Raw genomic sequence first — 23,492 nt, 5'->3', positions numbered from 1 at the left:
CAGAAGAAGCTGCATGTGTCCAACTCGACACTGACTCGACTTATTTTAAGTAACATGCTGACATAAGGGGTGCTTGACTTATTTTCCGTACGTATCAACTGTGTGTGTGTGTAAAACCACAGAAGACCGCCTTTTGTGTCCCAAGTTCAGACCAAAACTCAGAGTCAACGCTATCCATTTTCAAGCAATGTAATTACGTAATGTGCTGGACATACATTTCAACCCAGTCTCACGGCATTTCGTGTTATAGTCACGAAATTAATTGAATCTATTGATTGGTGTTCACCAACACGATTTTAAAAGCAATGTATTTCTATTGGTAGTATGTTTCGTGCCTGCACCACGTCTTTTTGTCCGGTCAGGTCTTGGAAGACCAGAAGCTGAGTGGTTCATAAAAACATTTTTTTACTCAATATCTTACTCTAAGCCTAACCCTATCCCTTTTATTTTAAATTGTATAATGTCCAAGTTTTTTTGCCGTCTGCAAGGAAAATAAATGGCTCAGAGCCTCAGAATACTGAAATCTGTATTTTTTTTAATCTTTTTTTCCTTCTAATCTGTTATTATTTGGTGCAGGCACGAAACATACATTACTACCAATAGAAATACATTGCTTCTAAAAATCGTTCTGTGTCAGAATTCTGAAATCTGTATTTTTTTAATCTGTTTTTCCTTCTAATTTGTTATTATTTACATTGCTTTTAAAATCGTTCTGTGTGACACGAAAAAAATGGCGAAATCGTGTTGGTGAACACGAATCAATAGATTAATTTCGTGACTATAACACGGAATGCCGTGAGACTGTGTTGCGTATTTATATCATGAACGTAATGTAGATACTTACTTAGCTTAAGTCCCTTAACAAATGTACCAATTTGAACCAAAACCATGATATTTGACTAAATGTCAAGAAGTAGCAACATTATGAATTTCACTTACCAAATGTCCTAAAAAGTGAGACCAAGTAGCACTTATTGAGTTGTTGATATTGTTAGCTTGAGGGAAAGTTGTGTAAAGCACTTCACTGATTACTTTCCTAAATTATAGTACAAAGACTGTTAAAAAAATACCCTACTGACAATTTCAGTTTTCTTGGTTGCATTGCAGAGTGTAGCTGTCCGAGTCTTCCTCTGTTGCTAGCTAGCAGTAGCATTTTTATGGGCATGCTAGCAACATATTACCAGTAACACATGTGAAGAGTTGAGAGTAAGAACCTAGTGTCGTTTTGCAATGTACTAATATACTGATGCTGTCTTAAAGCAAGCTAGAAAAACATTGAAAAAATGACAGTAGTCTACTTACTAGGCTACCACTAGCATCTTCTGGGCTTGCTAGCAACATATTACTAGTTAGCTTGCTAGCTACAGTAGCACATTGCCACTTAGCTCTTCAAATTGTGTTCACTTAGCTCCTAGCACAAGTTGTTTTGCACTGACTTTTGTATAACTCTGCTAATATGGTGTGACTGTTCACTGTTTATCTAACCTGTGGTATATTTATTGTATATAATGTAATGATTTAAATATTGAGCATTTTTCAGATCAAACAGTGTTTCAGTGTGTGTTTGGTATAAAGAGGCAGACTGTGACGCAGGTTTTTAAAATTCATTTGAACTGTTTTGTTTATACTCCTGGGGCTGCTCTGATGCATGATGCATACAAATTCAAAATAAGAAAAGCAATTTAAATGAATGCAACAGTAAACTGTAGAAGGCACACAGTGTTACAAAATGAGTTCACTTTTTGTGTGAGTATTGAATATTTATGGTGTAGCTTATGCAGTAGATAAACAATACAAATGTAACAGCAGTGTGATCGTTCCGGATAAAAGATAAGAATAGAATAGAATAAATCTTTATTGTCATCATACAAAGTACAACGACATGTCTTTGGCAACTCTCACTGCGGTAAAAAATAGACACAAATAAATAAATAAGAGTGGTAAAAGCAGAGGTAGTAGCGATGACAGTGTAACGAGATGAAATGCAATGTCAATGTGCATATTTACGCTTACTGTCTCAACACGTTAAATGTACAAAACTGTGTAAATGTCGTGTATTTCTAACTGTGTGTTCATAAAGGGTTATAGTAAGCAAAGGATGCAAGACATCATGGAAAGCCCTTCGAAGCTTGTTGGTCTTGATTGGATTTCACTTAATCTCACACTTGGGGCCAGACCAGTGGACTGACCTGCTTTATCCTCTTTCCTTCAGGATTAGGAGACAGAGAGCCGGACAGAGGGACGCTCGGAGAAACACAGAGAGAGAGGGATGGCTATGGAGGAGAAGCCGGGAGTGAAGAGCAGCAGCTCCATCGTCCCCTGCTTCCTGTTTGTGGAGGTAAGAGACATGCTTCACAGCATTGACATTCAAATTCGAAAGTATCCTAATGCAGTACTCAATATCTTAAAAAATGCTGCCAATATTCCTTATCAAGCGTCTGCATTTGATGAGTTGTTGGTGAGAACCTATTGGTATTGTTGACGGACAGTTGTTTAATAGTGTTGACAACTCTAAATCAACATTTGAATGCTGTGGAACTTCCTCTCCTTTTTGCTGGTCTGTTCATTGTGTTTAAAGCTGGTATTTCTGCACAGATAAAGATTTAGCGACACTAATATGATTCGTATTTTAATATTTGTTGAGATTCCAGTGGTGGCTCCGTAGGATTGTTGCCGGGTCGTGTTCTCAGAACATTCACGTTCCAGCGTTGTTAGGTCCAAAATGTAACATTTATTGAAAAAAGTGAGTGCTAACAATTCACAATCTTTACGTATGTGATGAAATATTTAGTGTTAATTCCTGTTTGTCTGTGTTTTGCCTTTCTAAGACAAAATGTCACTGTGGGAAAAAAAACTGTATGCCCTCACGCCTGTTTTGTTCTGACAACAGACATCCAAATCTTCTTTAACAAACCTCAATAAAAGCTTTAAATGTAACAATAAAATGACATTCGGTATTGCTCTACTTTGCTAGCACAACAAGGCAAGGCAAGGCAAGTTTATTTATATAGCACCTTTCAACACAAGGCAATTCAAAGTGCTTTACAAAAATGGAAGACATTATGAAAATGGCATTTAAAATCAGTCATTAAAAAGAAAAGATAATAAAATAAACATTAAAAGAAAAAATACATGTATAAAAGTTACAGTGCAGTTTAAGATGTGAATAGTTCAATTAAAAGCAGCGGCAAAAAGAAAAGTCTTCAGCCTGGATTTAAAAGTAGTAAGAGTTGCAGCGGACCTGCAGGTTTCTGGGAGTTTGTTCCAGATATCTGGAGCATAATAACTGAACGCTGCTTCTCCATGTTTAGTTCTGACTCTGGGGACAGAAAGCTGACCAGTCCCTGAAGACCTGAGAGATCTGGATGGTTCATAATTTAGCAGTAGGTCAGACATGTATTTTGGGCCTAAACCATTCAAAGCTTTATAAACCAGCAGCAGTATTTTGAAATCTATTCTTTGACACACAGGAAGCCAGTGTAAGGACTTCAGAACAGGAGTGATGTGATCCACTTTCTTAGTGTTAGTGAGGACTCGAGCAGCGGCGTTCTGAATTAGCTGCAGCTTTCTAATAGATTTTTTAGTGAGACCTGTAAAGACACCATTGCAGTAGTCGAGTCTACTGAAGATAAAAGCATGGACAAACAAGGACAGGAGATTTTATTATGATACTATATACTTTGTTGTCCCTGTTTTTAAAGCTAGCCATCTACCGGTTGCATTTAAAAAACTGCAAAACAAGACTAGAGCTTGGGTCACAGCAGATCCACGGAAAGAGGAAATACTTGAAATGTTTTGATATAAGATTGATGAAATATGGAGAAAATTGAGAGCACTACAAATTCAGTATACTGTTGCTGTAAAACAATAATGCTATAAGAGCCTAACGGTATTTCTTAGTCATGAACTCTGTTTCTCTGGGCTTTGATTCCTGATTTATCTTTCCAATTGCCTGTCCTGTCAGCGAATAGCACCTTTGTGGCTTAGAGATTTGATTCGTACTCTTTCCTGGCATTGCATCTCTACAACTGGAGCCACGGCGGTAAATATTTCAGGCTGAACAGGAGCATTTGGGACAGCTCAGCAAACACGCTCTGTGTCGCTGACATTCCCACTCGGTGTCACACATCGCGCCCTGCCGCAGCACCAGGGGCAGCGAGGCTTTAGTAAAGCTGCTACAGTTTGTTTTGTGGCGTGTTGAACATTTCCCAGCGTATTTGTGAACTGCATGATTCATTGAGGTGGTTTGCGGATGTCGGGGAAGTGGATTTTCAGCAGCTGCACTGAGCTACAGATCACACCAAAGGTCATCGTCTGTGGCAAACCGAGAACCCCCCCCCACACACACACACACTTAATTTCCCTCCTTTTGGAAAGCATGCTCTGGATTTTTTCGTGAGAGCAGTCAGACACATGAGTCAGAGGGCAGCGGAAGTCCCAGGGCTTTTACTGAATTGTGACTGAGGTGGAGAAAAAGCATGAACTGGTGAAGAAATCAGGCCGTCTGTAATCCAATTAGACAAACCAAGCAGGCCAAGAGCTCATCGGCTTGAAGTAATTCAACCATCAGCTGGAGTATATGCATTCAGAGCACTGATGTGTAACAGAGAGGAGAGGAGACGCCGATGTTGGCATCAGTGCAGGTGCATGCTGATGTGATGCAGATGTTACATCATGTTGGGTTTACATTTGTTTGGATTCAGTTTTGTTATATCAGAGCATCTGCAAAAGCACATTTTACGGATTTTGAATTAGCACTTTTTTGCATTTCATGTCATGATTGTGAACTGTGGAGGTCCAGAGAGGCAAGTGAGAGACTAAAAACATCTGGCCCATTCTCTATGTGTGATCTAATAATACTTTTGTTGTAAAACTATATGTGATCTGTGAAACAGGTGGGAAAAAAAGGTTTTGTCAAGTAAAGAATTGCAAAATGGCAAAGCTGTGTGTTTTAGCAACCAAAAACACCATTGCAATTTTTCTTAACCTGTTTGACATATAAAACAATTTCAATAATGAACTGAAACAGATTATCTTAGACACATTTCTTTGGATCAATTCCTAAGTCATAAAAAGAGAAAGAGAAAACAATTTAGATCAGATTTCAGAAATGATCACTACAATAGCAGAAAAAACGGCCTTCTTGTTGAAATCCAGCAATCGCTGCACATACTGGTTTTGTTGCAAGCTGCAAGTAAATTTCAACTGAGAGAGATTCAGGTGTATTTTAGTCACCTTTTGCCTGAACACCTCTATGTGTGTTTGGCCCTGAAGGATGTACACGATACAATACTCACTCTGACCCTCCCATGTGATCCTGTCTGTGAAACACTGCTCCCTTCGGTTATATTACACTGTAAAAGCTCTCCATTAAGCCACTCCGCCATATGCCTCCCACACGTCAGCCCTCAGGTCTCAGTCAATCTCATACTCTATATGTGTGTGTGTGTGTGTGTGTGTGTGTGTGTGTGTGTGTGTGTGTGTGTGTGTGTGTGTGTGTGTGTGTGTGTGTGTGTGTGTGTGTGTGGTGTGTGTGGTGTGTGTGTGTATGTGTGTGTGTGTGTGTGTGTGTGTGTGTGTGTGTGTGTGTGTGTGTGTGTGTGACGGCCAGAGAGAGAGTATTTCTATCTATTTGTTCTGGGATGGGGAGCAAGCGGTCGAGGCCAGAGGAAAGAGGCCAGCAGCTGTTACCTGTAATGGAGGGCAGTGGACAGAGTATGTTTTTATTGTCGGACAAAGAGCAGGTGTAAATCCAATATGCAGGGTTAAGGTTAAAGTTAGTTTCTTAATAAAGCACATTTCATACACAAATGTACGGAGACTGACAGGTGCAAACGCGCCCAAATAAGAAAGCATTACAGCTTGAGAAACAATGCAAATATAAAACGCTGCAAGAAGTTCAAAACACAACGGAAACCAGGGGACACTAAAAAGTGACGCACAGCTGGGGCGCTTGTTGACGTTCAGGGATTATAAAGTTTGCCATAACTTCTGAAGGAATCTTGCTATCACATTGCTAAAATCAGCTAAGTCTTGTGACAGTTGGCCAACTTTATTTATATGATTTTTTTAATGATAATAAGAAATGTAATTAAAAAAAGGTATTTATTTATTTTTTATTTAAAGGGGACCTATCATGCAAAATGTACTTTTTTATATGTGTCCCCGGTGTGTCAGGGAACTCACGCAGCGTCAGAAAATAAAACCCTCTCTCTTTTCCTCCGTACCCAAATCTCTAAAAACGGGGGTACAACGGAGCTGATCCAGATTTGCGTCCGATATGACGTAATATCTGAAATGTGGACCCACGGCCCTATCAGAAACGTTGCTATCAGAAACAATGCCCGACTGTTTTGGACGTAATATGGTCGGTGTTTACATTAGCATCGCTAACACTCAGAGCTAACCTGTACTGGAGAGCATGTGTGTGAAGAAGCAGGAAATAAAAAGGAACTCACCTTGTGGTATAACCGGCAAGAGAGAAAGCCTTTGAGCTCCATACTGTTTCAGAAATAATCCTTGATAATCCATGATGTGGCGTTTCACCACGGCAGTATTTAGTTTAGACAGTAGCTGCCGGGTCCCGCATGAGCTCAGACCCCTCCTTTTTTTTTGTAATCCATTTTTATTTTTTTAAAGCTTTATATGCAAAATCAGCACTTTTGAAACAGGAAGTGAAATAGAGGGATATGAGGCATGGCTAGAATGGGTGATCTGTTTGGTATTTGGAGCAAAACACTTCATAGACATGTTTTTTATATATATTTATATATCTGAGACCTATGCTATTGCCTAGAAATAGCATGATAGGTGCATTTTAAATTATTAAAATGTTTACATGTTTCCTGTCTGTTATTTTTTTATGAATATAAGAAAGATCATTAAACGTGTATTAATCCCTCAAATTGTATGTATACTGTCTTGCATAAAGTCAATACCTTGAGTATGATGAGGATAATAATAATAATAATTAATAATTAATAATAGTAATAATAATTCATTACATTTATTTAGCGCTTTTCCAAGTGCTCAAAGCGCTTTACATTGCATATTAAATATATCAGACATGTAATACATAAATACTGTGGACAATACCCACATGGATAGCAGAATAAAGCTGTAATTGGTGGACAGAGGAGAAGGTTTTCTGAAGCTCTGAGGTCACTTGGTGAGAAAATCATCACAAACTGAAAGGGTGAAAAATGTCCGGTTTAGTCATCTGTGCTGAGAAGACTGTGTGAAGTACAGACAGGCATCAACACAGCATACATGATTTATTATGCACTGCTACTCTCCATTAAGCTTCTTCTCAGTAATATTGTGAATTTGGCCCCCTTTGAATTTGTGCTATCCAGAAATCCAGAAATAAATGTGCTTCTCAGCGTTGGTACTATTTCACACCGACACCCTGTTTCACACACACATTTCTACAAAGAAACACCTTGGAAAGGTTGCCAGTGTGTTGCTCACAAAACACATCCACAATCACACCCCCAATGGCAGTTCAGGGATATTAACCCTGGAGCTTTTAGCTGTGACTCGCTGAGCCACTATGCTGATTTAAACAAGATAACATTGATTATTGATTGCTTTAATGGCTGTCAACAGTATGGGAAATGACGGAAGGAATCCTAGTAAGCGTTTAGCACTTCTAGTTCGCTTGTCTTCATGCTTTTTTTGAATGGGTTTTTAGTTAGAAGCTTGAAATAAGGTCTGTAGTTAAAACAAGCTGAAGAAATGTTCACGTTTTGTTCTATGACATAAAGTACGTCAGTAAATACCCCACTGGTGAATGTCTGTAGCTTTAATTAAAAACAGTGGCTGCTAACAAGTGGCTAAATAAGACTACAAACCGCCATCAAGCCAAACATTAGCCGCCTTTAGCTTAGCGGTTTTGACCCGATGTCATGTGACGCGAGGTAGTTTGTCTATTAGCTTTTTACTTCTGGAGATGCATTAAAATGAAGTAACTATGTGGAGGTTATCCCAACGAACAAAACGTGAAAATATCATATTCAACACAGTCTCACGGCATTTCGTGTTATAGTCACGAAATTAATCTATTGATTCGTGTTCACCAACACGATTTTCGAATTTTTTTCGTGTCACACAGAACGATTTGAAAAGCAATTTAAATAAAAACAAATTTGAAGGAAAAAGAGATAATAAAAAAATACAAATTTCAGTATTCTGACACAGAACGATTTTAGAAGCAATGTATTTCTATTGGTAGTATGTTTCGTGCCTGCACCAAATAATAACAAATTAGAAGGAAAAAAAGATGACAAAAAATACAGATGTCAGTATTCTGAGGCTCTGAGCCATTTCTTTTCCTCACTGACGGCAAAAAAACTCAGACATTATACAATTTTAAATAAAAGGGTTAGGGTTAGGCTTAGGGTAAGATATTGAGTAAGAAAATGTTTTTATGAACCACACAGCTTCTGGTCTTCCAAGACCCGACCGGACAAAAAGACGTGTTGCAGGCACGAAACACACTACCAATAGAAATACATAGCTTTTAAAATCGTTCTGTGTGATACGAAAAAAATGCTAAAATCGTGTTGGTGAACACGAATCAATAGATTAAATTAATTGTTTTTATTCGCTTTTATTGGCTGAAGACTTTGCGATGCTGACCTCTGCATTGGCCTATTAAAGAACGTCATCATTGCACCGCTCTTTAGCGATAATGATTCAGGTTTTTCCTTCAGGTGATATTTGGGCTTCTCTGCATATTCTGTGATTGCCCTGACTTTTGTTGACCTAGCTTCAGGACAAGAAAATCTGCCCAAAGCCATGATTGTATTTGTGTGCAAAACTAACCTAAAAACAAACATCTTATTCACATAAAATGATTGACAGCCCGTAACATGTTGAGTAACCACGGCTCTCGCTGAAGTGCCCGAGCTCCTCTGTGAGCAATGTCAGTGAACTATTAATACATTGATATTAGAGAAATGGGCTTTTGGCCAGAAGGCGCTCTGGAGTGGAAACTGACAAATCTGTGAGAGGGAAGTAGATGAGTAGCTGCTCACTGACCAACAATAGAAGACAGAAATATACAAATATATCAATTTATGGTTCAACAAGAGGTTATGTGTGACTACCGGAGTTTTCCGCCGATTCACTCCTTCCTACAATTAGTCTGGGGAAATGGTCGGCAGTAATGTTGGGGCCAGATTATCTGGTAATAATCCAGTTTTATACCCAATGAACTGATTGCAGACTCAATTTGCCTGCCCTGATAATTTCAAACATGATTTATGGTTAGGAGATTAATTGGAAAGATTAAGATAGACCCCTAAAAAAGTGGTGCATTTTATGACTTCTGGTTCCCCGAGATATGGTATGTGGTTGACGTAAAATACATTCATAGACTCCCCTGAAGTTTGTTCATAGCCTAACGTTAGCTTTCTACTTCTTTTGCATTTGCATTTTCTGTAAAAGTCCACTAGAAAAATCCTATTAGCTTTTCGGTTGAGGTATCCAATGTGATGCTAACTTCTTCTGTCATCCCTGCACGACTCTATAGCTAAGACACAAACCGGAAAAAACGATGGTGTCACCAAATACCTTCTTTTTCATGCGGAATAAACAAACGAGCTATCTGCTAGTTAGCAATTTAACTAATGCTACTAATGAACTCAAGCCGAATGCTTGCTGGTACTGTAGCAAACAGCATCGCTAGGTCTTACTGCTTTTTATTTTTTACTGCAGTGTGAGTTGCCAAATAAATGTCGTTGTACGTTGTATGACGACAATAAAGATATACTCTATTCTATTCTATTTCTTCCTGGTGAGCTGTCACCAACCTTTACGGCCCTTACTGACATTTTGTTGGTACTATAACAACTAAGATAAGGTACTTGTACTTAAAAGTAAAAGGACCATAGAAAACCGTTTTATGCTCAGTTTTTCTATTTCTATGTGATTAGCATTGGAATATAATGAAAAGAGGTGTGAGCCTATTGACGATGACCCCTCCACCCCCTCAGAATTAAATGTGTGTGTGCATGTGTGTGTGTGACAGCGATCCATACCAAATCAGAGGGACCTGGTATGCAGGGCCGTCCCTGGCCAACATGAGGCCCCACGCAAAGTTATATGATGAGGCCCTCTGTTTCGCGAGCGTTGGCGGGGGGGGGGGGGGGGGTGTTGCTAGTGGAGCCTTGCAGCGGAAACCGCATAAGCGCATAGGTGCGGCTCAGTTGAGGTACCCTCCTCAAGATGAGGCCCCCTCCGCAAGGTGAGGCCCCACGCAGTCTGCATGATTGGCCTGTCTGGAGGGACAGCCCTGCTGGTAATGTTTAACATTTGGTTCGACGACATAAAATACATTCATAAACTCCCCACTCGTGAAATTCTGAAGCAGTTGCTAACAAGTGGATAACTGAGTCTACTGAACGACATTAGTCTGCCTTTAACTTAGCGGTGGTGATGTGTAATAACTGTAATAACTAAGAAAAGGCAACATATACTTTTGTAATTGTAGAAAATGACCTTAGAAAACAGTTTTATGTTCATTTTTTCTATCTCTATGTCATTAGCCTTGGGCTATAATGAGGAGAGGTGTTAGACTGCCTATTGACCATGACCCTCCACACCCTCAGAATTAAATGAGTGTGTGTATGTGTGTGTGTGACAGCGATCCGTGCCAAATAAAAGGGGACCTGCTCTTTTATTTAGCCCCACACCTCATCAGCAGTTACCATGGAAACCAATCATCCCAGACTCTATTCTCCCAATCTCCGCTCTCTCTCTCTCTCTCTCTCTCTCTCTCTCTTTCTTCTGACTCCTTTCATCCTGCCTGCCCTAATCAGAAGTCACAACCTTTTTCTATCAGCGCCACCCACTCAGCCATCTTGTTCCGTGTCTGTCGTCCGTCCCCTCCATTTTGCTCCATCATTTCCCATTTTTCAGTTGGCTTTCCCTCCAGTGCTGATGTTTAGTCTCTGATTTTGGACTTATTTTCTCCGGGGAATTTCTAGCAACTCAGATATGGACATCAGCTTTTAATAATAAATGATTACTGTGGTTTTAAAGAGGACATACTCTGCTCATTTTCAGGTTCATATTTATATCTATTGTCTCTCCTGTGACATGTCTCCATGCTTTAATGTTCAAAAGGCTCTTTATTTTTGTCATACAGCCTGTGCTGCAGCACCTCTTTTCACCCTCTGTCTGAAACCAGAGCCCAGTCTGTTCTGATTGGTTAGCTGGCCGGCTCTGTTGTGATTGGTCAACCACTTAGAGATGTCCCGCCCCTTAAGGCCCGGACACACCAAGCTGACACCAAAGAACTCACACAGACGGAACCCCGACTGTTGTGTCGCCTCACGTCTCCTGCGTCTTGGCCATGTGTTGCACTGGAACACACCGCAAAGACTTCAGCCGACGGCCAAGAAGCACGTACGAACTGCGCATGCGTGAGTGGCAATAACTCTCCTTACCAGCAGGCGGCGGTAGTGTGTATTCGTCATTCAAAAGGAGCAACAACCGGAAGACAGACTGCGTGATACACCGAGAGAAGAAGAACAGACTGCGTGATATAAACAAACAACAAATAGCGCGTGCGTTCCATTTTCCCTCTACAGTGAGAAGCTCATGGGGCTTTCCCGAACCTGTGTCGAGAGCTGGAGTTAAATGAAACCTCAGATTTGCCTTCTTAATAGTTTGTTTGGGTCCCTCACTTCCGTTTCGCTTCTCATGCACTGATTCACTAGCTGAACAGCCAATCAGAGTGATTTCTTTTGCCGACTGCCTTTGGCCGACTGCGAATCGGCGGGTTTTCGGCCGAAAAGGCGTCGGCCCGGCTGAAAAGACCCGACAGTGCGGGACACACCAATCTGAGTAGGGCGTGTCGACGCTCATCACCGGCCTGACGCCCACCGACGCCGATAATCGGCCTGGTGTGTCCGTGCCTTTAGCCTATCAAGAACAATGTGTTGGAGCGCGAGACAATAGTTGATGTCACTATAGTATGTTTGGGAAGTAAACAAAGGAGACCAATGGAGGAGTTAAAGGCATGGAGGGGAGTGTGTGGGGGGGAAATTCCTCTGGAGGTAACACCGGGATTTTAGCCTTTGTAGACCATTTACATGCACTAAAACATATATAACACACTACAGGTCAAGGGGAAACCCCAACAAATCATAACAGGGCCTCTTTAATGTGCACAAATCTGTGTTATCATATCCATTTCCATCTTATCCCATTCTGTAAAGACAAAATAATATTGAATTCTTTAACCTTTTCACCTGGCGGGCAACAATACACATTTTATTTACTTATTGACATATTGAAGATAGTATTCTGTTTGCTGTGTGGATGGCACAAGCTCTCCTTACATTCACCCTTAAAAAAAAATATGTAATGATTCTCTGCCATCTGGGGGCACACGAGTAAATATGCAGTTAAAAAGTCATTTCTGTTTAAAGCTAATATGTGTGCTTCAGTGGAGAGCTGTAATTGAGAATGCAACTTGTGATGAGGCACTTATCCGGACCAGTGGAGGGGCGAACATAAAGCCCCATTCCACTATTGTAAATACTTTTTACAGCTCTACTCTTAGCTTTACATGTAGGGAGCTGCCACCATCATGTGTCTGAGTTTAATGATACTTTTTGACCTGTGTTCATATTTAGGAGCACTATATACAGGTTTACCCTTTGCCCTATAGGACAATTGGGTTTTTATCGGTATAGATATTTTTATTTGGGCCTTCACAATAGAGTGGTGCAGGAATGAGTCCTAAACCAGGAAGGGAGTCAGCATTTTTAACATTTTCTTGGTTTCCTCATCTGGGAATAAATAGAGGTTGCTCACAAGTGTCTAAATGAGACGACTAAACGTCATCACGCCCAACGTTAGCCACCTTTAGCTTAGCGGTGGGGAAGTGAAGTCATGTGACCGTGCTGTAGTTCCTTTATAGCCCAACATTAGCCGCCTTTAGCTTAGCGGTGGTGACGTGCACGTCATGTGACCGTGCTGTAGTTCCTTTATAGCCCAACATTAGCCGCCTTTAGCTTAGCGGTGGTGACGTGAAGTCATGTGACCGTGCTGTAGTTCCTTTATAGCCCAACATTAGCCGCCTTTAGCTTAGCGGTGGTGACGTGCACGTCATGTGACCGTGCTGTAGTTCCTTTATAGCCCAACATTAGCCGCCTTTAGCTTAGCGGTGGTGACGTGAAGTCATGTGACCGTGCTGTAGTTCCTTTATAGCCCAACATTAGCCTCCTTTAGCTTAGCGGTGGTGACGTGAAGTCATGTGACCGTGCTGTAGTTCCTTTATAGCCCAACATTAGCCACTTTTAGCTTAGTGGTGGTGACGTGAAGTCATGTGACCGTGCTGTAGTTCCTTTATAGCCTAACATTAGCTTTTTACTTTAAAAATCAAAAAGTTATGTTAATATGTGGAGATTATCCTGCTGAACAAAACGTGTAAGTATCATAAATGTGTGTTTACCACAGGAGGGCCTTGCTTTTTTTAATACAATATGCAAGATTCAACATCTCTACGCTAATTTGCACACAGCCTATAAATGAAATTTAGGATGTGAGTGTTTGATAGCTTTAGTATGAGGTTGATCCTATCTTAATTGTCATTTTCAAACACTGAGTTATTGTTAGTAAGATTATTTCCTTTTCTATCTAAATTAAAACACATTCGACAATGGACAATGTCTAAATACTGAACCATTTCCCCAGAATTCCCTACATTGAAAATTGTGCATGGATGTCTTACATTATTTTATGGGCAAATATTACCTTGTTTTTAGTGCTCTAAAGCAAAACAATGGAACACTGTTGAAGTCTTAGCTCTGATTTGCTTCTACCATTTTGTAAACATGGACTGAACAGTAATTATGTTCCCATAACCCTGATATAATGAGGTTAAAATACACAGAGTGTCCACCAGAGGGCACTGCTGTAACACAAGAGACACTTCTACTGTTTGCAATTTGTTCCAAGCTTTTAAGTGTTCAATTAGTTTTTAACCTCATCCATCAACAAGTGTTTTAACAAATCTGTCACTTACTTTATTCAAACCTCACTTAATTAACTTTGACAAAAAAAGTATTTATTTCACAAGTGTCTGTGTCATACACACACACACACACACACACACACACACACACACACACACACACACACACACACACACACACACACACACACACACACACACACACACACACACACACACACACACACACACACACACACACACACAAATTCTCACAGGCCTCATTAACACCTGAGCGACATGCAGAGATTAGACAGAACACATCACTTGTCTGCCTCCCACATCTTTATAAATAGGCCTGTGTATTTAATGGTGGGTAACACTCTGGGAGCTTCACACCTCACAGGAAGTCTCCCCTCCCGTCATAAACACTCACAGAGAGCCAATATCTCACATGAACTCTGCAGGAGAATCAGGTCCGGACATTGTCCGCAGTTTATCACTCAACAGGAGAGATACCGTGTGAAATTATCCCAATTACTGGAAAAACTGCGCCTGGCAAGAGCGTACAGTGGGCACAACATGTTACATTACATTACATGTCACTTGTTAGATGCTTTTATCCAAAGCGACTTACATACTCAATACTGTGGGCAATCCCCACAGGAGCAATTTGGGGTGAAGTGTCTCAGGGACACAACGACATGCTGACTGCAGTGGGGTTTGAACCTGTGGTCCCCTGATTTTTCTCATACTGTGTCAGTGATTTACTTACAGCAAGGACCCAGACCACGCCGAACCAAACAACCAAAACAAAGAAAAACGAAAGAAGTACAAACCAGAAGGCACGAGGAACAGGCAGGGACGTAGACGACGATCTCACAAATAACCCAAGACAGACCTAAATACGCTCAGGACTAATCACAGAGACACGAAACAGCTGGAGAGGGCAAACAGAAACACAATCAGATAATCAGGAAGTAAAACACGACCAGACACAAGGAGGGGATACATTTAAAAATAAAACATATCAGTGTGTAGTGTCTCAGAGTCCTCTCCTGCTGATGTTCAGGTGTATATCAGTATGTAGTGTCTCTACTTTAAAGAGTCCTCTCCTGCTGATGTTCAGGTGTATATCAGTATGTAGTGTCTCTACTTTAAAGAGTCCTCTCCTGCTGATGTTCAGGTGTATATCAGTATGTAGTGTCTCTACTTTAAAGAGTCCTCTCCTGCTGATATTCAGGTGTATATCAGTATGTAGTGTCTCTACTTTAAAGAGTCCTCTCCTGCTGATGTTCAGGTGTATATCAGTATGTAGTGTCTCTACTTTAAAGAGTCCTCTCCTGCTGATGTTCAGGTGTATATCAGTATGTAGTGTCTCTACTTTAAAGAGTCCTCTCCTGCTGATGTTCAGGTATATATCAGTATGTAGTGTCTCTACTTTAAAGAGTCCTCTCCTGCTGATGTTCAGGTGTATATCAGTATGTAGTGTCTCTACTTTAAAGAGTCCTCTCCTGCTGATGTTATATCAGTATGTAGTGTCTCTACATGTCTCCATGCTTTAATGTTCAAAAAGCTCTTTATTTTTCTCATACTGCCTGTGCTGCAGCACCTCTTTTCACCCTCTGTCTGAAACCAGAGCCCAGTCTGCTCTGATTGGTTAGCTGGCCGGCTCTGTTGTGATTGGTCAATCTGCTTAGAGATGTCCCGCCCCTTAGCCTATCACGTACAATGTGTTGGAGCACTAGCCAATAGAAGCTTGAGTGTAACATAGTGATGTCATTATGTTATGGAAGTAAACAAAGAGGTCCAATTAAGGCGTTTCAGGCAGGGGTCGAAGACAGAAAACGATGTAAAAAAATCTGTTTATCCAGTCATACAATCACCATAATATGTTCCCACTTTATAGCACAAATGTGTCTGTGTAAGCGTTTTAAATAGAGTTCTTAATGGTGTTGTTTAGGGTACTTCTCTGACATTACTTATTCATGAGTGTTAAAGAGATTGCAAACTGTATTACTGCTGACTTCAGAGCTTGGTGCAGGTAGTGGGTCATTAAATGCTGCAGTGTAATATCTGTAATGCACAGGGTTTCCCCACGGTGCTCTGTGCACAGCAGGGGCGTGTATGTGACCACACTGAGAGGTGGTTCTCCAACAGTGTGTATTATTGTACTGTTTTAGTATCTGGTAACACCATTGTAAGCTAAAGGGATTAAATATGATCAAGATGTTTTCCACTGCCAGCTCTCCTATCTTTTAGCTTTTTTTAACATCTTTTCTTTCCTTTGCTGCTGGGACTTCACCATCTCTGTGAATGCACCATTGCTTCTTCCGCTTTCTTACTCCAACTCCCTGCCCTCCACATTGTTCACCCTTAAGTACTCCCTCTGAACTTTTATAGACCATAAAACGCATTCATTTGCAAACAACCGACAAACCTCCCAGTCTCATTTTCATGAGGAATCCATTTATTCATCCCCGAAAAGCCCATTCATCATTCTCCTTTGTCAAAGTATGCGTACAGTTTGGGAGCTGGAGCCGGCGCCAAACATTATTGTTTTAATGTCGCAGTTTGTCATCATTTGAGCGAGATATCAATACAGAGAGTGATGATGCGTGGTAAAAAGAGTTCAGTCAGACAACTCACATGTTTCTTAATATGTTTATTAGAAGCAGCATATAGTTTGAGTTTGGCGTCTAGGCTCGGGCCTCATCACTCCACAGATTTACAAAGAACATTGAGTGATGATTAGATAACTACCCCCCGAGCCTACAGGTGGAAGCTGGGGTGGAAGCTGGGGTGGAAGCTGGGGTGGAAGCTGGGGTGGAAGCTGGGGTGGAAGCTGGGGTGGAAGCTGGGGTGGAAGCTGGGGGTGGAAGCTGGGGTGGAAGCTGGGGTGGAAGCTGGGGTGGTGGTGGGGTGGTGGTGGGGCAGGCGAGCAGCAGCAACATGAAACACAGCAGCAGGAACATGAACGTAACAATAGCAAGTGAACACAGCAGTGGCAGCAGCAGCATGAGCGAAGCAGAGGTAGGAAGACCTGGCAGCTTAAATAGAGCGGCATGTTTAGGAGAATGTGTTTGGTTGGTTGTAAGAGGGACGAGGTGCGTCACGTGTTAATGTATCATTGGTGCTCGAGTTGACTGCCTGAACTAGCTCGCAGGCTTCGCCCCATTTGTGGAGGTGGTATATGAGGAGAGGCAGAAAACACATGCAGGATGTGAGGTTTTCTGATCATATATATGACTTTATAATTGCATATAAAGACCCTATAAGAGATTCATAGGGGCTCAAAATGGTGTATGGTGAGCCAAACATCAATAAGGATATCCTACTTCTAGCAATAAAGTCATCCATTTTAAGTTATATAAGAAGATAAATCAGGCATAGGCTAAAACATGAAATCAAATGAATCAGACTTGGGCACATTGAAAGTCTTTAAAACCTTGGGCTGACAACATTAAGACAAAGTCAATACTGAGAATGAGAAGATAGTGTGTACAAATGGATTGATAACTACCTGCTGAATCAATAGTTTGTACTTACTCATACTCCTTATAATACGTTCACTGTTCAACAAATACACAAGTAACATTATTTTGGCCATCCAGTTATTTTAGCCGGGCCGGCTCAGATGATTGGTCGTGCTTTTTACAGCGCCACGGCTTCCACAGATGACATTTTTTTAATGTATTTATTGTCAAAGCATTTAATATATTCATTGCTATCGGGATGTTAAGAGCATTCCATGGAATATAACAAAAAGTGTTTCAGAAGTGAATTACCTACCCCACCTTTAAAGCAAATCAATGTGGCTCGTACGGGGCACCAACTAACGACACATGTTTCTCTGCTGATTTCCTGTAAATCTTTAGTAGATGTGGGAAATGATGTGCTAGCTAGCAATAACAACCAGCAAGTATAGAGCCAGAATAGAAGAGGTATTCCTATGTTATGCTAAATGGAAGTAAATGGAAGTAGCAACAGCAAAACTACATAAAAAATTCCATTTGGGGAGTATAATCCAGGTCAAATTGTTCCATATACGCTAACCACTTCCCACACATTACCATTTTACGCTTCAACCTTATAGCAAAGTAGCCATCTTATATGTGTGTCTCCAAATACCCATGTGTCTTCTGTGCTAGTGAGCAATTACAACCAGCGGTGCTACAGAGAGATATTCCTATATTCTGCTCTTTCATATTTCTGTGTAAACAAACCTTTTTGGAAATGAAATGTGAGCGCCAACATGCCCAGAAACAGATTGAGCATTGTTGACAAATGTCGGGGATAATTCCCACAGAGACGGGTCGCTGTGACCATGCCTGCTTCAATAATTGGGTTTTTTTTTAAGGCTTTTGTTTGTTTCTGTATCCCAGCAGGGAGCCTCTCTTGTATTCACAATGACAGATTAGAGATCAGTACAAACCACTGAGCCGTTCCCCCTCCTGCTGCCGAGCTGTAATTAGCACTGACCAACCTGTCAGTTTCCAGCTCACACACAAAATAGCCCACATTAGGAGGACTTCCTGTTTGTAGAATTGTGTGTGTGTCCTCTGTGTAATGTTAGGTAGAGGAACAAAGCGAGTGGGAGTACGGTGTGTGTGGGATTGAGCTGGCAGAGTGTTGGTTTGTAGGAGGATTTTGGCTTTATACCTGGTTAAGGAAACAAAATCCAGGTCGCAGTCTTCCAAGATCAAACGTGTTTTTATGGGATATGAAGCAGAGGAAACCAGAGAAGAGCAATCATTTATTATGTCCAGTTTGTTAGAGTTTGATTTGCCTTTCTGCTTGACCAGTAATAAACATATTGTTGAGTCTTATTGCCATGTTACGAGATGATTTCTAATTAATCAAGAGATTTTAACGTGACCACCATAATCCTTCTGTCGTTCTGCTGCTAAAATACAACACATTGGTTGTTGAAAGGAATAAATGAAAGGGAATTATTTCCAGCATTGTTTTATTGATAAAAATCAACAACTGGACACAGAATGGTTAAAAAGTTAGCATTTTTCTATATATTTTTTTATAGTTTAACTCTCGTCCAACTAAGTATAATATTTCTTTTTTTCTTTTGCAGTTCTTTGTAAAAATCGACATCACGATGACGATCAAAAACATCATACACATGAACATGCACACGCTACTAAAACAAACGTACTGTATACCAAAATCGAGAAAATTGTCTTTTTGTGATTACCATCTTAAAAGTACCCATATGTGCATTTTAAATTAGTGTTTGTCTAATGAGAGTGTCCAAAACACAACATATGACTCACTTATTGTATGCTAACAAAGCAACAACAATGCTTTCTTTACAGACAGTATTTCACATTTCTACAAGGTGACCCACGCTCATCTCCTTTCATGTTGACAGCACTGTGGATTAAAGTCTAAATAAGTCAAGAAAAGAGGACATGAAAAATCTGGAGCACAGGAGGACGTTTTTAGGCCAAACCCCCGAGCTTTGCACCTGTTCCCTCTACCCCCCCCCCCCCCCCTCTCTTCTTCTACCTTTACCTCACAACAACACTTCACACTCTGTCTTTGAATCGACTCATCACTCTCACCTCTTTCCACCCAAGTAGAAAAGTACACACATCCTTTACTCAAGTAGAAGTACAGATACTCGTGTTTAAAAATACTCTGGTGAAAGTAGAAGTACTGACTAAACTTCTTTACTCAAGTAAAAGTAAAGAGGGCTTTGAAATGTACTTAAGTAAAAAGTACCCATAACTACCATCTGTTTTAAAGAGTACCTGACCTCCCTTTATATTAATAGAACAATAATGTCATTGTTAGCTAATGAATGTTTCCATGCTGAACAACGGCAACATGACAACGTTTTCATTGGTCCCTCTTCTTTAGAGAAGACCAGGAAATGATGGATACACGGATCGTGTTCAAATCAATAGGCACGCAATGACTCTAAATAATAATGATCACGCCACCAAACACACATTCAAACTAAAGTAACCAGCCTGTTTGGAAAATGTAAGAAGTAGAAAGTACAGGTATTTGGGTTCAACATGTAAGAAGTAGAAAGTACAGGTATTTGTGTTCAACATGTAAGAAGTAGAAAGTACAGGTATTTGTGTTCAAAATGTAAGAAGTAGAAAGTACAGGTATTTGTGTTCAAAATGTAAGAAGTAGAAAGTACAGGTATTTGGGTTCAACATGTAAGAAGTAGAAAGTACAGGTATTTGTGTTCAAAATGTAAGAAGTAGAAAGTACAGGTATTTGTGTTCAACATGTAAGAAGTAGAAAGTACAGGTATTTGGGTTCAACATGTAAGAAGTAGAAAGTACAGGTATTTGTGTTCAAAATGTAAGAAGTAGAAAGTACAGGTATTTGTGTTCAAAATGTAAGAAGTCAAAGTAAAAAGTCGTCAGAAAAATAAATAGTGGAGTAAAGTACTGATACCAGAACAATGTACTTAAGTACAGTAACAAAGTATTTGTACTCCACTACTTCCCACCTCTGGTCTTTGATTCCCTCATCTCGCCCGTCCTCCTTCCTCCACTTTTGAAACTCTTTAATTCTTTTCCAATCCTCTCATTCTTCCTCCCTCCTCTCCTCCTCCCTCCTCCTCCCCCAGGACTCCTGTCATGCCGGCCAGGTGCAGCGTAGCGTGTGCTGAAGGCAGGCGTCTTAATGGACAGCTTGTGTCTGCCGTGGACCCCTGTGCCTCCCGTCCTTCTGCTCTAAATCCTCCGCCCGTAAAACACAAAACTGCTCTTTCAGGCTACATGGGTTTAGCATCGTCCAGGGACAGAGTGGATAGACAGAGGAGGACAGACAGAGGAGGGCAGACAGAGAGACCCTTGTTAGAGCTTTGCAACATCCTGATCTGTATTGGAAACGTGCAAAATGTAAAATGTTATCATGAATTATATCTTACTTTCTATCCTCAGTATTTATGACCAGTGTTGGGGTAGTGACTCAAACTACTCGTTACATTACAAGATGCACCATAATTCAAATGACAAATAACAATACAAGTTAAACCTCATCAGATCAGACCACATCCTTAATCTATTGAGGACAACACTGAACACAGACCTTTGTTTTCTGCTTTTCAGCCGTGTTTTCTTTAGCTCAGTTTCCATTATAACGCTGGTCCAGGTAGCTTGATCACGTTTTCCTGTCTGATGGCGGCCGCCCGTCCGTCACCTGTATCTCGCTCAATATGTTTTTGGGAAGATGGCAATTCCACCGTCACAACGAGTAACATTTCCTCCACCCTGTACATGTATGCTTCCACAAACCTGTTTATCTCTGCTATGAGACCCTGACATGTCTCCTCATCAAAACATAAAGAGACGTTTGATTTACTTTTCTGTCTCCTCCCGTTATGCAGATAGTTGAAGACCTTGAAGTAACAAAATAATTCCGGCCTTAGTAAGTTTAATTACAAGATAACATTTCAATTCAAATTAAAACACAGGTCATGAAGTATGGCCAACCTGAAGCTGTCCGTCCCTGTTTGTTAGAAATGTCTTCAGGGGCTGGCATGTATTTTTAAATCCAGGTTAAGGCAGGCAGGAGAGTGGTTATATTTTAAGAGCCGGGTTCTTCACACGCTGCCGGCTGCTTCTGTTCCTGGACCCCATCCCAAAATGTTTTCAGCGGTCTTGATGTCACCGTGATGTAAACTCATGCTTGCCTCTTGGGCGTCACAATCATCGAGGCTGGGCAGTGTGTGTCAGCCCGGCAGTTAACACTCAGAGGTATGAAATATTCAGCGGAGTTAAAACATTTTGGAGAGCGAGGGGGAGGTTTTTTTGGGATGAATGAGAGATGAGGAGTGACAGAAACAGCTCGTTTTTGAGAGTTAAAATGATAACGGAGGCCCTGGAGAAGCAGCAGAGGGTTTTTTTTTAAACAAGAGGTAACATGAAGCAGTTGTAAAGGAAACACACACTGACATTTCTATTATGTAGAAATCAGGTGGAACTGCATTGTCATCCGAGGAAAGGGCAGAATCTCCTCCTGTGATGGTGCACCGAGGCTGAAGACTGTGCCCTTTCGGAGGAAGATACTGAGCATGTTCAGGTATATCTTTTCAACTTGGGATGACACTTGTGAAGCTTATGGCTTCCTTAACTATGTGACATGAAAGCTGTTGCTCTTACATGTTATTCTCAGGATGTTCTGCTGTATTTCTCCTCATTAAGGAGACAACTGAGATTCAATGGTAATCGGAAACAGTTACTATTACAGTTGCAATGTTGTCCCATTACATCTGGTAAATAGACTGTTTTTATAAAGTGCTTTATTCAGTCTTTACGACTCCTCAAAGCGCTGCACATAATACAAGTCATCATTCACACATTCATACAGAGCTTGTTGGAGCAGAACACCTATTGGTGGTGGCTGATAGCCCCCCCTCTGCTACGCGCCGTTCGTTGGATGAGGCTGATCTCTATTTAATAAAGAAAGGAATTGAAAACACCGGAATCAAAAGTTATAACAATTATCTGAGTTTACTTGTAGGAAACAAAACACGTATACAAGTTTTACAGAGTACTCCGGACTTCAGGTTTGTGATGCGGTTTACAGGTAGACAGACCAGCTTTCAGAAAACGAGAAGTACGGACTTCAGGTTTGTGATGCGGTTTACCGTCTCTAGACCAGCTTTCAGCAAACCAGAAAGCATTTTTCATACAAAAACAACAGTATTCATATTCATATTTTGGGGCGGAGATGTGTTGACTTCTCCCTTCCCATTTTACTCCGAAGCGAATTAGAGAGTCCGTGAGGAGGAGCTGTGTGAGCTGCTCACATCCCCCAGGTGTTTTACTGGTTGGATTCACTTCTGGTCGGGTTCAATACAGCGAATCAGAGTTCTGACCAGAACGTCAGATTCTAAGGTTCCACAAGGTCAAAGTCAATCTTATCTCTGCCCCGATATCCACTCCCTTATTTTCCCATGGAATATTTCACATAAACTGTTACTCTCAGACAATTAAACATTGTATACAGATATAATGATGCCCATAAAGAACCTTGAAAAGAATATGTGTGTGTGTGCTGGTGAGAAGGGAGGTGTATGTGTGTGTAACAGGATCTCTGGGTCAGTGAGTTGTAAGTGAGAATATAATTTCTATATATGTGATTACTTAAAACAGTTTAAACAATACATGTTCACTAAAATATAATTCAAAATAATACATGTTTACTTCAATACAGTTTAGAATCATATCTTTTTACTTCAAGCTGGAGGCTGTCATGCATCTTGCATTCACACACACTCACACACCCTGGGCCATGCCATCGGGGGCAACTGGGGGTTAGCTATCGTGCTGAAGGAAACATTGACTTGTTGACTTGTTGACTGCAGGGGCTTGGATCCAACCCAAAGCCCTCGGACTGATCTACAGTCAGTCAGAATTTCAATACGGAATACATTCTTATTCTGAATGTAGCATTGATGTAAGATTAGCTGTACTCGTGTTTAAGAGCATTATTTGTTTGTGTATACTACACTTTTTGAATATGCATCTCAATTAGG

The 23,492-nt window shown here is 40.7% G+C and overlaps 1 protein-coding gene across 3 annotated transcripts in view; it reads left to right on the top strand.

The window, feature by feature from the left end:
* Window positions 1-23,492, top strand: part of plppr2a (phospholipid phosphatase related 2a) — a 70,308-nt gene that overhangs the window by 5,121 nt on the left and 41,695 nt on the right. For all 3 annotated transcript variants that reach the window (XM_034127144.1, XM_034127147.1, XM_034127145.1), the window contains exon 2: window positions 2,213-2,338. In XM_034127144.1, the coding sequence (XP_033983035.1) occupies window positions 2,270-2,338 (69 nt within the window). In that variant the 5' untranslated portion in view covers window positions 2,213-2,269. The remainder of the gene's footprint in view (window positions 1-2,212; window positions 2,339-23,492) is intronic.

The sequence above is a fragment of the Trematomus bernacchii genome, unplaced genomic scaffold (assembly GCF_902827165.1).
Source record: "Trematomus bernacchii unplaced genomic scaffold, fTreBer1.1, whole genome shotgun sequence".
Taxonomy (NCBI): domain Eukaryota; kingdom Metazoa; phylum Chordata; class Actinopteri; order Perciformes; family Nototheniidae; genus Trematomus; species Trematomus bernacchii.
The sequence above is the reverse complement of the archived record's forward strand: the minus strand, read 5'-3'. Positions and strand labels throughout refer to the sequence as shown.